Genomic DNA, 17,382 nt, shown 5'->3' on the forward strand with positions numbered 1-17,382 from the left:
AACCTTTGACAGTCCAGTCGAGCTGTAGAAATGAACGATAATTTCAATGCACCCAGCTTTATTGTTTTAAGTCGATAAAACAAACTAAAACAGTGACATGCTATATATTTGGTCACTGGTAATGTGTAGTCAGCATAGGTAGCGATGAGTCAAACTGGATATTGCTTTTTCTATATTTTATTTTCATACAATCTTACCAAATCAATATCATTTAGACCTCAATGTTTTTGAAAATAGACTGATCAGCTTTCACAGAATTTAAATTTTGGAATTAGAAAATGTTGTGTGTCATTTTATTTATTCTGACAGCTCTTCCTGTCGTACAAGGCGGATGTAACAAACACAAGGATTGTTTGTCATGTGCAAGTTCAAGTATCTTCTTTGTTAAATGTCGCTGGTGTGAAATGTCCGGCACCTGTCATTCGCCGGGGTCAACAGCTAACCTGTGTACAACATGTAGTAACAGTGACATTTCAAAACTGTGCAGCGTCACAGAACCCGACAAGTGTGGAAAGAATAACCAGAACGGAACCAAGAGCGGAGAATTTGAACCTTACGAAGCTTACAATGCGGCACTATTCTCAGCTGTTGCTTACACAGACGATCCTGTTCGCTGTGCAAACACTATTTTCCCAGCTGGAGAACTTGAAATTGTCGAGATAATAGGACGTAAATGTAATTATCTCTTCAAATACAAGGAATGTTTCGCAATTGCAGCTGTGTCTCATACAATGAAGAAGATCATCCTTGCCTACCGCGGAACAACAAGTAAAGCACAACTTATTGAAGAATTTGCAACAGTTCTTGGTAGATTTAAAGTATCTGCTAAAGTTGGTGGTAATGTTCAAGAATATTTCAGTAATGCAAATGATCAAATTTATTCATGTGCCAAGTCTAGCATAAAAGACTTAGTTAACAAGTATCCAAATTACAGAGTAGTTGTGACTGGACATTCTTTGGGTGGAGCTATTGCATCTATAGCATCAGCTCAGCTGTCGTTTGACAACATAATTGACAAGGACAAAACAACACTTTACACGTTTGGAATGCCGAGAACTGGAGATCGTCCCTACGCCAAGAACCATGATAGACTTGTCCCAAAAAGCTGGCGGATCGTGCATTTTAAAGATATTGTGCCAAAGCTACCTACGCTGACCGCTTTATCTAGCAGCCCTTATCATCACCAACGAGAGATCTTCTATGGAAAGGACATGGGGATGATCAGTGACTTTATTGAATGTTTTGAGTATGAAGATGAAAAATGCGGGAGAAGTGTGTCGGCGTCAACATCCTCCGTAAATTATCACAGAACCTATTATGGGATACATGTCGGATCACATTGTGACGACAGGATGAATAAACGGTCCGACGGAGATTCAGACATGAGCCATCTTTTTTCAAATGATACCTGCAAACGGATCAAAGTTTCCGAGTTGCCAACAAGTGGTGCTCTTAGATATGTGCAGAGAGTGATGAGTATCATATCTGTATCGCTGTTCTGTGTAACATTCCGACCTGTGCAGTATTAATGAGACAAATATCGATAGCAGCTTCAAGGCGGAAACAATATTTTAAAATTTTATTTGATAAAGCAATAAATGCTGTTTTCAGTTCATATATAACTTGAATATTTTTATGTTTCTGTTGTTTCATTCTGTAAGAATATTTTACATAAGTATTTGCAAATTACAGCTTCCGGGTTATTTTTTATCCTCATTGCTTCTCATGAAGTATTCATTTTGTTGTGATTTAGCACAGTCTATGTTTTTATTCTGTATGTTGACATATCGCCGAAATTACGCTGTTTGTCTTTTACCTTGTCTAATTTTCATCTGTAAACATTCAGGTTGTCTATCCGTTGTTGCATTGCTGTAAATGATATGATTATGGTTCCTTTTTTATGTTTGAATCTGTTTAAGTTGATGTAAGTATAAAATTAAGAAGGCTATGTGCATTGACATTATTTCGCATTAAGGTTGATAATATACACACTGTATACATGTATAGCTAAACGAAGTATAATTGTGAACAGACGCTAAACATCTGGATTTTATTACAATCGACTGTTGTTGTATGACATGTAATTTTGAATGTAGCTCTCCATAAACACAATTACATTATATTGTTATTATATATCTATATGGTTATCCGAACGAAATAGAAGTCTGCATCCAGGTCTTCTGTAGCCGCCACAGCGGTCATATTTGTGCAGAATAAATAAGACATGTGCTTATAATACCGCACCTTTTAGGCGTCAAAAACATTTATCTGACATTGAATTGGACATCATTAGATAATTGCTAAATTTATGATATTCAACCGAGCTTTAAATCCTAGACCGATTTATAAAGATAAGAAAATTAATAATATTGCACATTTTTATTTTCATTTACAGTATAATTAAAAAAATACAATGACTAACAATAACTTTTGTAAAACTAACGCGATACTTGATGACTTTTGACAAATTAATTTGAATAATAATATGTCTTAATTACCATAAATGAATGCATTTTTTAGAAAATATTTCATGTATTTACTTTTTAGCCAAATTATATTTCAAATATTTCAACAGACATTTGAAAACATCACATAATTATGATTATGCTACCATAAAGTTTGGAGTATTATCATATATTTTTACCTTTTAACACTATTTTTCAAACTTATTTTTTTTTTTTTTAGGTGACACCATCCGTTCCTTTCCTTTGATTGTAATGTCAAAAGCGGAATGGATGTCATCAGGTAAACGTTTGTAAAAGCGTGCTTGCAGTTTGCTGTCGTTTTCCGCCGAAAATGTTACCAGAAAATGCAATATCTCATGCATAAAAATTGCAATGAGTGAGGTCGGTTTTTCCTTGTCTGTGCTTGACACAACGTTTTGATGACATATCTGTTGTGTTTATCATTTACCGATTCTTATTAATTAATATTCTGACTTTTCTCAGTCATTTCTCTATGATAATTGAGCCGCGCCATGAGAAAACCAACATAGTGGGTTTGCGACCAGCATGGATCCAGACCAGCCTGCGCATCCGCGCAATCTAGTCAGGATCCAGGCTGTTCGCTTTTAAAGCCTATTAGAATTGGAGATACTGTTAGCGAACAGCATGGATCCTGACCAGACTGCGCGGATGCGGAGGCTGGTCTGGATCCATGCTGGTCGCAAACCCACTATGTTGGTTTTCTCATGGCGCGGCTCATATATTTGTGTACTACGTGTTGTATATTAGACCTTGACCATTCCTGTTATTGTATTAAAATAAAGTCACTTTAAATATGAATGTTTTAATTTGATTTCAAATGCATAGAACCAATCTTCCATCTTGCATCAATATAAACGCCCTTGAAGTACACTGATGACCGGGCCCATTTATATTATGAAACCAAGAAAACGTTTTGAAAATGTTTTCCTCCTTCAATAACAAAGAGCGTCCTTGAATGCATGTACTTTCATCCTATTTTCGTTTTGATACCTAGAAACATGATGTAACGAGACTAGCTTCCTGGAAAAAGTTAAAAGTTTTCCTCATTTGACAAATGATGAACGCCTATTTAGAGTTGAAGTAAACTGTTTACCTTCACGCTTTTGTGGTCTACACGTGAGCGATTAACCTGTTATCTAACCGAGACGGCAATTGCATGCATGATCAAATTAATTCGGTGATGATTCAGCGAGTGTATCACAATTTTTGTCCTAGGTATATTTGTATGACACGGTGAGTTAAAGCAAAAATGAAATACAACTGCAAAATATCAAATAAGTAAAATATACTGGGAAAATGTTTTGAGAAAAATCGGTAAAAATACGCTTCATATTCGATTCAATCCTACAGCCTTGTTGTAGTCTTTAGTAGTGAGATAACCTTCCTAGTCTAACACAATTGCCTGATCACGATCAAATGAGTTGAAAATCGCGTTTAGCCACACAGAGAAACCCTTTCGTACGAGCCTTGGTAACGCATATGTTAGCGAAGTGTCACGGGTTTCAGGTCGATGTCTGTGTTACTTGCCGTTATTAAAAATGACAGTTAGGTTAGAATTTTTCATAGTGATCGATACGCTTGTGCACTTTTTAACGCATTTTGACAATATATTGGTCTTCGGTCTCAAATAGATGAATAACATTGAACAGAATATATAAATAGTACTACACCTAATGCGTTTCTTTCTAGAACGGCACGGTTGTATGACGACCAAAGTTTCTATGTTACGGCTTTCTATGTACGAATTGACAGATATATGAGATATTACAAATGGTTGACTTGGACATTTTCTTCATTGAAAATTACGAGGTACGGATAACGCATGTTGTTTCGTGTTATAACATCTACAGAAACCCGAGGGATTTGTTGGTCCCAAGTAGTTATGTTATAATACGAAATGGACATGAGCTAACGTTATTCTGGCTATACAAACATGAAATAAATCTGGAAAATGAATATTACATGTCTTTTAAATGGGCCGATATTTCAGCGTTAATTTGTCATGTTGTCGTCATTTCCTACTGAATTATTCGTTATGGGGACGTAATACGTTAACGCTTTGCCACGTAATGCGCGTATGCAATAAGAGGTGTCCTACTGGAACACACCCTGAAAAAGACAAAAACTGCAGTTTTATGCTAGAAGACACGTAACGGACATTCATATATAAACTAGTGCATTTCAATTACCAACAGGTCGTTAACATTTTTCAGTTAATTTTTCTCTCACTGATAATATTTCCAAACACTGTTGAAATCATTTTAGCACCATTTATTTGTTAAATTCGATTGCCAGTGGTGCATTTTTTATCGCTTTGAAGTTGAAACTGTAAATCAAAGTATTTGGATTTATATGTTATGATATTATCTCTTGATATTTTGTATTGAGTAAAGAGTTATCAATATGTGACTAATGACAGTAATTTTGCAAAATGTTCAATGAGCAGTTATTGTAGCCTCAACACCATGTTCGATATAACATGAGTGATTTCGCATCATATAAATAAATGTATGTCCATGACCTGTGAAGATCCCTTGTGGGACATGTAATAAAAACAGTCCCTAGCAATAATAGAGTCTTATTATTTGACATGTATGAAGTATTATTGTAAATAAAATGTATACCCATGCTTTATTTAAAACGTGCATACAACTGGGGGAAAATTGATCACACGGATTATTGTTTATTATAAAATCACATGCAACTGATACAAGGGAGGTAATAACTACTGCTGAAATATGGTTGTGATGTTGATTTATTCTCCCGTTAACAGTACAAAAAATCTATTAAACGGTTGAAGTAGTTATTTTTCCGGCTCCGGATCTGGAAGAATACTGGAAAATCAGTTTTTGTAAACGATGAAAATCCCAAACTGGCCAAAGAAAACATTTCCTCAGATTCACTGAAGTCTACTCAATATAGATATGATTTTTGATAACTTGAGAAATGGTAAACAATACTAGAAAAGACATGTGTTTTATCACATAGATGTTAGGCGATTAATGAACAGATCGGTTGCTTATATCTGAAATAAATATCTAGATATATAACAAGATCTATTGTAAGCAGGTAATAAAACAAAGCAAAATAATAGCAGACTCAATTTATTAGAGGCAAAAATAAAACAACAATGAAAACGATTCTCACGAGGCTTCTAATATATGCTTAACCTGAACTCTGTTATAAATAAACTTTTGATGTAAAGAGTCAGATATAATTACAACACTGAAACGAAACGAAACGAAACGAAATTATCAAATATTTCGTTTATTATATCAAATTTATTTGATTATTAATAACCGAAAAAAATCCTTCAATGCATGAAACGTAACTCATATATTTCAGTGGTAATAAAATATTAAACGTAAGTAAAGTAAATGCATTAAAATTTCTGGTTCGTAAACTAAACTAATACAACCATTAGATAATATCGATAACATAACCACAAATGATACCTTTTAAAGCGTAACACATCAGCGCTCATTTCTTATTATTATAACGAAAGTATCATTATAACTCTTCCAGGAAAAAAGAGAGCAACTTTAAATTGGTAAGCTCAACTGTACGTCAATGAACGTGTCATGTAGAACGCTGTGTTCGTTTATAAAGATAATTTTTGTAATACCACGGTTAATGTTAATACATTTTGTTGATTTCCAAAGGATTTTATTAAATCGTTTTGTTCTCATGTTACCAAAATATCTATTTCTCCAGTCTGAATGTGAATAGAAGAATAATTTTGTGAAACATTTCTTTTCAGTCAAGTTATTTAGTTTTTGTACTTCGTTTACATTTGTTATTATATTTTACCTCATACTTACATGCATCATGTATTGAATGAAATGATAAAATCTTGATAAAATCTTGAATATTTTGTCATTTATTTTTGTATAAGCAAATCGATACTCTATTAAACCGTAGTATCGATTTAATACTGAAGATGTGAAACATTTCTCAGAAACAGACTGGACGTTATAGATAATTTGATAAATGATATATGAACTAAAATAGATGAAAATATACAGGCGATGGTTCGTTTAAGGACAAAAACAGCTATATTGAAGTCAGTATGTTCGAAATTTATATGGTAATTATTGTAGAAAAAAAGTACAAATAAAATAATCTGCAGAGCTCTAGTTTCCATGCCTACATATCGACGATAATCAAATTTAGTGGTTGGCTTACTGACAGAGAATAAGCGGAACAGACATTGACCGTTAACAGATTCAAAACGTTCATTTACGGGAAACAACATAACGTTACGGTAAAGATAATATCTGAGACCACAAATTATTTCCCCAAAGACTTCCATTATAACATAATGGCGTGTAAGGCCTTTCATAAATCGAAATATGCATTGATATCTAATCATCTTTTATTCAAGAACTATCTTAGTTCCATCGAAATAACAAACTAAATCATATAAATAGTCATACTTTATTTGAGTATTTTCCACGTGAATGATCCCCTGTTTACATTATTGGAATGGCGGGAGAAAACAGTTGCATGAAACTTTTTTCAATACTCATCAAATGTAGCAAATATTGTCAAAATGTTAAATACAATACTCTAAACGCACTAAAATGTTTAATTACGAAAAGAAATAACTTTTTGTTTTATCTTTTCATTACTGGCATTTCAAACCGAACTAACCATTACCTTATTTCGAGGTATACGATTATGTGATTCCCAGTAAATTCCCTGTACTTTTCTTATTGGTGGTCTCTGACCTATTACGCATTCTGTATACAGACGTGCATTTCACGCGGTTAAATATGCTTCGGCAAGAACACAGTGCTGTATGTATTATTTCGTTTGTCATTCGTTTTATTCTATTTCTCCTCTTATTTGCATATGCTAGCAAAAATAATCTCCCTTGAAGTTGTTGCAGATGGAAGTATCCGACTTCCGGGTAGCTTTATTTGCAGTAACTGGATCGTCTCGTTACCTGCTAAACAGCTACTCTCCACCAGCATCTACGACCAGTGAAAGCCTATTTTTATAATCTACTGCGTTTATCACGCGATAAGAAACACAACGATTTTATGGACCCCTAATGACAGTCGACAAAATACGTATTCTCCGTATGCGATTTCGGCATTCTCCGGTTTATACGGAAAGCCGCGTATATAATTACGTCCGAAGAATGCCGAATATTGCCTAATGGGAATACGTAATCACACGGAAATTGCCGACACGTGCCCTTTCGGGTAATTATAATACCATGACCAGGCGAGCTATATCGGTTTTCTGTATGAGTTAGTCACTTTAATGTATATACTATCAAATTTCTTTTTCAACAAATTTTAAATCTTGCTATTTAAAACAGATTTTAATCCACTTCCGGATGAACTAATGAAAGCTTGCTAGTTTAAAAATTTTAGAAATTTAAAAATGTTTTATACTATTTTATATATTCTGGCTGTTCTGCATGTCGTACAAGGTGGATGTAACAAACACAAAGATTGCTTTTCATGTGCAAGTTCAAGTATTTTCTTTGTTAAATGTCGCTGGTGTGAAATGTCCGGCACATGTCATGCGCCGGGGTCAACAGCTAACCGGTGCACAACATGCACTAACAGCGACATTTCAAAAGTGTGCAGCGTCACAGAACCGAACAAGTGTGGAAGAAATAACCAGAACGGAACCAAGAGTGGAGAATTTGAGCCATACGGAGCTTTCAACGCGACACTATTCTCTGCTGTTGCTTACACAGACAATCCCGTTCGCTGTGCAAACACTATTTTTCCAGCTGGAGAACTTGAAATTGTCGAGATAATAGGACGTAAATGTAATTATCTCTTCAAATACAGGGAATGTTTCGCAATCGCAGCTGTGTCTCATACAATGAGGAAAATTATCCTTGCCTACCGCGGAACAACAAGTAAAGCACAACTTCTTGAAGAATTCGCAACAGTTCTTGGTAGATTTAAAGTATCTGCAAAAGTTGGTGGTAATGTTCAAGAATATTTCAGTAATGCAAATGATCAAATCTATTCATGTGCCAAGTCATGCATAAAAGACTTAGTTAACAAGTATCCAAATTATAGAGTAGTTGTGACTGGACATTCTTTAGGTGGAGCCATTGCGTCTATAGCATCGGCTCAGCTGTCAGCTGACAACATAATCGACAAGGACAAAACAACACTTTACACGTTTGGAATGCCGAGAACTGGAGACCGTCCCTACGCCGAGAACCATGATAGCCTCGTCCCAAAAAGCTGGCGGGTTGTGCATTTTAGAGATATTGTGCCAAAGCTACCTACGCTGACCGCTTTATCTAGCAGCCCTTATCATCACCAACGAGAGATCTTCTATGGAAAGGACATGGGGATGATCAGTGATTTTATTGAATGTTTTGAGTATGAAGACGAAAAATGCGGGAGAAGTGTATCGGCGTCAACATCCTCCGTAAATTATCATAGAACTTACTATGGGATAAATGTCGGTTCACACTGTGACAACAGGATGAATAAACGACGTAAAAGGTCCGACGCAGATTCAGACATGAGCCATCTTTTCTCAAATGATACGTGCAAGCGGATCAGAGTTGCTGACTTGCCAACAAGTGGTGCTGTGAGATATGTGTATAGAGTGATGAGTATCATATCTGTATCTTTGTTCTGTGTAGCATTTTGATCTGTGCAGTGTTTAGAAGCAGCTTCATGGCGGAAACAATATTTTGGAATATTGGCAAGGCATTAAATGCTGTTTTCAATTCATATACAATTTGAATATTTCTATGTTTTGGTTGTTGTATTGTGTGAGAATATTTTACATGAGTATTTGCAAATTACAGCTTCCAGGTTCTTTGTTATCCTCAACTTTTCTCAGCAAGTTTTCATTTTGTTGTGATTTAGCACAATCTATGTACTTATTCTGCATGTTGACATATCGCCACAATTACGCTGTTGACTTTTACCATGTCTACTTTTCATCTGTAAACCTTCAGGTTGTCTATCCTTTGTACCATTGCTGTAAATAATTTGATTATTGTTCCATTTTTGAAATTTGATTCTTCTTTAGTTTATGTACATATATGATTAACAAGTTTATGTGCATTAACAGTATTGTGCATTCGGGTTGATAAAGTACACATTGTATACATGTACAGTATAGCTAAACACAGTATAAACAGACGCTAAAAATCTTGATTTTTTTTTTACAATCCACTGTTGATGTATGACATGCAATTTTGAATGTAGCTCTCTATATACACAATTACATTATATTGTTATCATATAGATATATGGTTATCCGAATGGAACAGAAGTCTACATCCAGGTCTACTGAAGCCATCACGACGACCATATTTATGCTGAGTATATCAGACATATGCTTAAAATACCGCACCTTTTAGGCGTCCAAAAACATTTACCTGACATTACATTGGATCTCATTAGATAAATATTAAATTCCTTATATTCAACCGACTTTTAAATCCTAGACCGATTTATAAAGATAAGAAAATTAATAATAGTGTGTATTATCATTTTAATTTACGGTATTATAAAAATAAAACAATAACAAACAATAACTTTTGTAAAACTAATGCGATACTTGATGACTTTTGACACATTTAGTTAAATAACTATATGTTATTATTACCATAAAAGAATGCATTCTTTAGAAAATTTATATACTTTCAAGACAAATTATATTTCAAATATTTCGACAAATATTTGAAAACATCACATAATTATTAGTATGATACATTGAAGTTTGGAGTATATCATATACTTTTACCTTTTGACTTATTTGTTTTTCTTTATGTGGCACCGTCCGTTTCTTTGACTGTAATATTAAAAGCGGAATGAATGTCATAAAGTAAACGTTTGTGAAGGCTTGCATGCAGCTTGCTGCAGTTTTCCCCCGAAAATGTTACCAAAAAATGCAATACCTCATGCACAAAAATTGTCCGTGCTTGACAAAACGTTTTGATGACATATCTATTGCGTTTGTATTTTTTTTTACAGATCGTTATTAATATATATTCTGACTTTTCACAGTTATTTCTCTCTGATATATTTTTGTATTTCGTGTTGTATATTAGCCCATTGGAATTCTTGTTATTCAAATATAGCCACTATAAATATGAACGGTTTAATTTCAAATGCGTAAAACCAACTTCCCTTCTTCCATCAATATAAACGCCATTGAAGTACACTGATGGCCGGGTCCATTTATGTTTTGAAACACGATATAACTAAATGTTTTGAAAACGTTTCCCTCCTTCAGTAATAAAGAACGTCCTTGAATGCATGTATTTTTATCCCATTTTATTTTGATACCTAAATACATGATGTTACGAGACTGGCTTCCTGGAAAAAGTTAAAAGTTTATAAATAAACTGTTTACATGCACGCTTTTATGGTCTACACGTCTACGATTAACCTGATATCTAACCACGACAGCAATTACATGCATGATCAAATTAAGTCGCATCTTTTGTCATAAGATATCACTAACTGAATTAGCAAAACTGTATCACAACTGAACAATATTAAAATAAGTAAAATATACTGGGAAAATGTTTTGTGAAATATTAGATGCAAAAACGCCTCAAATACGGTTTGAATCAACAGTCTTGTTGTAGTCTTTAATAGTGATCTAACACTTTTGTCTGATCACGAACACATAGAAACGTCTTGGTAACGGATATGTGAGCCAAGTCTCACAGATTTCATTCAGGTCTGTTCATTTCTAACACATTCTGACAATATAGTGATCTTTGGCCTCCAGTATTTGACTACCATTGAACAGATTATATAAATAACAAGGTACACAGATGCGTTTTCTTTTCTTGAATAGCACGACTTTATGACATCACATAATTTGTTTTGGCTAAGGCCTTTTTTTACTGTTTGACAGATTTATTACTTAGAAAATAGTCGATTTGGACATTTCCGTTTTTGAAAATTACGACGTAAGGATAGCGCATGTTTTTTTCCATATCATAAAGTTTACGCTTTGCTGCAGAATGTGCGTATGCAAAAATGTCTACTGCTAAAACTCCGCCTGAAAAAAACGAAAACTGCAGCTTATCCTAGAATACATGTAGCGGACGGTTCATTCAGTAAACGAGTGCATTTCGAGTACCAACATGTTGTTAACCTTTTGTAGTTAACATTGAACACTCTACGGATTTAGTTTCGAATCCGGAATTTTCGCAACACAGCTACTTTTTATCTTTGACTTTTATGTTTTGTTTTTTAAAAGGTGTGGTATTTTAAGCTCATGTCATTTAACAACAGTTCGGGTCTCATAGAGGAATAATTGGCCGTTTCCTTTTACATATCTCAAACAATGAATTCTTGGGATGACTTCGAAATTTGTCCTCTCATGGGAGCTTTTATTTTCTCCCGCGGAGGTTTTCTTCCACTTTAAGAATTGCGGGAGAAATCCCCCATTGGGTTTTAACAAAATTTCTGAAATACATTGTTTATCGCTGGTAAGTATACCTCAGACTTTAATGTTGCGGTGTTTCTATGCGAAACCTGAAAATAAGTGTTGTTTCTTTTAAATCTCACACTGGAGGTTCCCTCCCACATGTTGTACTGGCGAACTCCTGCGGGGTAGTTCACCTGCGGGAGATTTTCTCATGTCTTGATTTATTCTCACTTTCATATATAGAATCTTTTCTCGGTAGTTTACGCAACAGTTTTTAATCACAGCTGACTATTTCGTAATAATAATAATATTAATAGTAATAATAATAATAATAATAATGGTAATAATAGTAATAACAAGAATACAAAATAATTAAATTTAAATGCTTCTTTTCGTGTAAAGTTATTTATCCTTATACGAGAAATCCCATCTTACACGTCATCCTGACTTTATAGGGCAAGTGCTGACCGATTACATTCAGTCCACTTTTGAATGTAAACTTTGTGAAATCGTATAATAATTCTTACGTTTATTGAAAATATCATTTAAGATAAAATCTTATCAGAGAAATTAAAACAGTAACGCGTGGTCTTGTTAACTTTCTTCCGTTTTCATTGAAGACTTCAGATTTCCTATGCTACACGGGCTTGAATAGTGACGCCAAATGCTCCTGTCGGACAGCTAACAGAAGTAGACTTAAATTGAAATAGAATCATAGGGTTAGAAGGTTTTGTCTTGCTAACGCTCCTTTCTAACAACCAGGATTTTAAGTATAGCTCTGCATGTACCTTCAACGACGTCACAAACAAAATCTGATAAACACAGAAAATTGAATTTTGTACATGTAGGTATAATGGACCGCGGACTTTGACAAAAGTAACTAAATAGGTTATTTACATTTTAATATAAAGAAATTACAGGTAATGTGATCAACCTAACATAGGAGTATACACTTTTAAAACTCACATAAATGGGGAATTTACATTTTGATGTTATTAAAATGCCCCGTGGTATTTAAGTAATGATAGATGTTAGCAGGAAGTAATATCCAAAGTAGTATTTAAAGCGGCTAACCCAAACATTGTAATTTGTAAATTTTAAGATAATTTATCACCGAAAGACAAAATAACCGCCACTGTTTGATATATTCATATGACACTTAATGGCTGATTAGTTTCTAGTTTCCAGAATTGCGGGAACATTCGAGTTTTCGCAGTTCTTCTAATGCACTGTCATAAACCGTTGTAACGCCTTGTTTTGTAAACATTGATATAAATATAGAACGAGCTGCGACTGTACTTTAAGACACTTTCATCTCATGGCCAGTCAGTAATAACAGAGCGCACGCATATCTATACGTATCTCTCAGTTATGTCGTTTTTAATTTTTGAAATATATATAAAAAATATTATTTACACTCTCGTTTAAAGTAAAGAGTCATAAGATCATATTAAAGGCGAGGTGTAGTTAAACGTAACTACGTGTCAGTAGTGACATATATAATTTAGTGAAAAAGTTAGAACTGGAATAACTAAAGTCGTTTTGTTTTCGTTGAATCGTACTGAAGAAAATGAAATTGAATACAGTTTTAAAAACGACTTTTTACGGGTCTGGGAGTCGAACTCAACAGCAAAGTGGTTGAATAATAAGTCAAACATTATCACCATTATGGACATGTTTTTCGAACTAAATCATGTTGAGATGGGCCCCTTAAAATATTGGTCGTCCTTGGTGTCCACAGTCCACTTCCTCCATTCTCGCATACCGGAGGTCTACCGTGGTTCCCCGGGATTTTGACGAACATCTGATGGATGAGAATGACTTCCTCTGAATTCGCAATGTCTATCATCTCTTCATCGACGACGGACTTGAAAGCATGACGGAACGATAGTTTTTAGCTCGACTATTCTAAGAAAAAGTAGAGCTATCCTACCCACCACGGCGCCGGCATTTGACCTTTCGTGATAAATCATTTTAAAAAATACAAATCACAGTCTGTGGTTTAGTCGCTTTAATATTGCATTCGGATTACTAGCACAAAAATGCTATAGAATATTATGTCTTATATATATATATATATATTAATATGCTTTGAATGTGAATCATGTCTGTTAAGCGAGAGAAAGAAGAATGCCATAGTTGTGCTGGAGAGAATATTGAAAAATATTATAGCTCCATGGTTTAGGTTACTGCTTCGCATTCTTTAAAACAGATTGAACATTTGTGCGGCACAAAACGAAAAGACAACGCCGCAAACTGCAGTATATATCAAGTTTTTTTCTATAATGACATAGTTATTAATTAAGGATTGCAAGTTTTAAACTTGACCACAATTTTATAGAAAGACAAACTTTCTTACTAATTCTTATGTAGATCAGGTAGAAAATTTGTTAATTTACAAAATATTAGATAATAGCATGTAAGTTAAGGGTAGTCGGCAAGATAAAATCGTTACTCGAGCTTCGCTCTCGCCTGATATGGATTTCCTCGTATATCTCGTACCCTGTCACCTACAAGCAGTGTAACTAATAATATTACAAAATGCCAAACTTGTTACGCACATGTAAATATGTTTGCCGGCAATCAGGATATGGAATTATACTGTATGGAAAAACCCGTGCACATTTGGAAAACATTGAGTTTTCTGAAATAAGCAATCTGTGTCTTTTCAATTTTTAAAATAGATTATTTTATAGTATCAATCGGTCAGGGTATGACTCGGATGGCATTTTATAACATTTTAAATATCTTCTGATATTCTTAGTTCCATATACTTAACAAACGTATTTATATAATTAGTTGATTTAACAAGCATTGAAAGTCACCAGTTGTCTTTTTAGTGTTATAGAATATACTTTATTGCAACTTATTTCATTATCCTACTAGTTAATTGCTTATTTTATAATAATCCTGACCGTGTGAACATTATAATCACACGCCGTCTACTTTGATGGTGTAAAAGAGCAAGGGTCTACAACACAATTATAAAACAATTTCAAAAATATTGGTTAAGAAAATCAGCAACGTTGCATTTTTAAGCCTAAAAGTTTATGAAAAGGACATTTTGCCGATATCACGTAATTGTTCTTGCATAATGACTATTACCTTATTTTAAGTTTACATAGATATATCTTGCAATTGCCGTAAGGTTGTTGAAAATAAAATTCAAAAGAAACCAAATAATTATACCAAATTAAATCTTGAGGGTAATACCTCGGTATGACACCAGTGCAAATCTTACGATAAACGATAATTTGAAAACCGATTTACAGTGAGATAATAATTTCTTTCTTTATAATAGGCGATTACACATTTTCCGATGGCATGTAGTGCGTTTTAATCGGCCTGGCGGGGCCATGGTTCGCATTATTGTGCAGAATATGTAGTACATTCGGAAACCTGATTTCTTATTCAGTGGCCGTCTACCCATTGTAACCAATGTAGCGTTGAATTTAAGTTGTTGGTTAGCTCTATCTAGTTTGCTCTCGTTTTATGAGATAACCATTATTTTCATAAGTCAGAGATTAACTCCGCCCAGCCAGGTCGAATAAAATGCACTATACCAGATACATGTATATATCAACGATCACGCTGTTTTTAAAATTTGTTAAACTTTTATAATTCAAACTTGTTTGTACAATGTCTACCAAACGCCTATGTAAAAGAATTGTATATCATTTCTATAGCCTATATTTTTACAATGTGAGTTTTAACATTTGGACATGGAAATGTGTTCCTTATACCCGATTATTCGCTATAACTATGAATTTTGTTGTTTATCTTGGGTAGTCGACAAAAATACTCATTTGTAAAGGGTGGATCAACTCATTTCAAGCCGAGCCCAAGGCAGGTGTCGTATTTACCTCCCAGCATCCGGTCTAGACCTCTAGAGATAGAGAAACAGTGCTAATTTAAGATAATTTCACAGTACTGAACACTAGTCGGAATATCAGCGAGAACCGAAAATCAAACGCCGGATCGCTGGCGTTGTAGTCCGGCTAGCGAACCACTGAGCCACTGACTCTCCCTTTGTTCGCTATAGCCATTTTATTGTTCATACAAAAGAGAAGGCTACAGTTTTTAAAATGTTCCTTGTAGCCTCTAATTCGTTATAACCGTGTTCTTTATAGGTACATGTTCTGTTCTGTTATGTTATGTTATGTTATGTTATGTTCATACTTATACCTAACATGGGCCGTCATGTACCCCTACTTCACGTGGAAAAATTGTCATTACTTGACGAGATAAAGTTAATACTAGCACATTATATACATAAATAAAGGTTGTTAGATAAACAATAAGACAAATAAATAATGTCTAAAAGTACACAAATATTAATGTTGATTTGATTTCAGCAAAATCACGGAGATCTTTGCTTAGAAAACGAGGGACGCAGTATGAAAAAGAAACACCCATCTCCACTTAAGAACTGTCTCAAAAAGTGTTGAAACAATTTTAGAAAAGCACGGAAACGTTATTTTATTTCAAATCGTAAAATTGGTTTATTTTCTAAAATACACGTTTGGCATTACTGATTCAGGTACATTTTACGGAAACTCGTCATTTTTCATCACATGATTAATAATGAACTCGCGGGGGTGGGGGTGGGGGGTTAGATTTGTAAACTTTGCGATTTTATAACTTGTCTTTCTTATTTCTGTTAGTGTCCACTTTTCAAGAATCATTCTTCTGCCAAAACAAGTACTTAGACGAGTATTTAGTTTGAAATTATCTCAAATAAATGTTAAAGAGTAGATCTGTTTGACGTGAAAATAAATCTCAGGAACTCTTTATCAGAAAATGTTGAAGCTTTATCGCAAAGTCAATTTTAAACAGATTTCGAGAAACTGGAAGAATGCTTTTATTTATAGAAGACTTTTGTAAACCAGTCAATAGTCTTTTTTCCTCGTCACTGGTTAAATGAGAACTTCTCATGCCTCTGTAGTATTTTCCGGGTTATAAAAAAAACGGAATTCCGTTCAGCGAGCACCTTGCAAACATCACGTGACAGTGAGAACATGATAATCAAGGCATATATACTAAATCAAATGTAAGTCTCCGCTGGTCTACTAACAAGTAGTCCAAATATAATTAGTACTATCTTTCTCCCTTTCCTCGTACCCTTTCTCAATCGAAAATATTTTCTTTTATTATACCGCTTTTCAGTATGTATCACTGAGCTTTCTTTCGAAATCGGCATGTCTTATCCTATCACATGCTAGGTAAAATGACGGCGTATTTTAATATTTTGAAAAGAGACGTTGAAAGAAACGAAAATGAGTAAATTCAGCGGGTTGTATTTAACGAACTGTGATTTTCTTATATAAAAGTTAACACCGCCTTTTTGTTTTTCTAAAGTAGATATATAGTTATTTATGGGAATATAGGTCTCTGGAAATCTGATAAGCTAGAAAAAACTGTTGTGAAGTAAGTGGATTTTATTTGAAATAAATAACTACCGGATTTACAAGTTGGACCATCAGTTTCCTGGATTTCATACAAGTTT

At 34.2% G+C, this 17,382-nt stretch overlaps 2 protein-coding genes across 2 annotated transcripts; both read left to right on the forward strand.

The window, feature by feature from the left end:
* The first annotated feature begins 278 nt into the window (after positions 1-278).
* LOC128550519 (lipase ZK262.3-like) lies at positions 279-1,529 on the forward strand. Its single transcript, XM_053529728.1, has one exon. It carries the CDS (start codon positions 279-281, stop codon positions 1,527-1,529), a length of 1,251 nt encoding a protein of 416 aa, XP_053385703.1.
* A 6,477-nt stretch (positions 1,530-8,006) lies between these two features.
* Positions 8,007-9,125, forward strand: LOC128550520 (lipase ZK262.3-like). The gene has a single exon (XM_053529729.1). It carries the CDS (start codon positions 8,007-8,009, stop codon positions 9,123-9,125), a length of 1,119 nt encoding a protein of 372 aa, XP_053385704.1.
* The last annotated feature ends 8,257 nt before the right edge of the window (positions 9,126-17,382 follow it).

The sequence above is a fragment of the Mercenaria mercenaria genome, chromosome 18, assembly GCF_021730395.1.
Source record: "Mercenaria mercenaria strain notata chromosome 18, MADL_Memer_1, whole genome shotgun sequence".
NCBI lineage: Eukaryota > Metazoa > Mollusca > Bivalvia > Venerida > Veneridae > Mercenaria > Mercenaria mercenaria.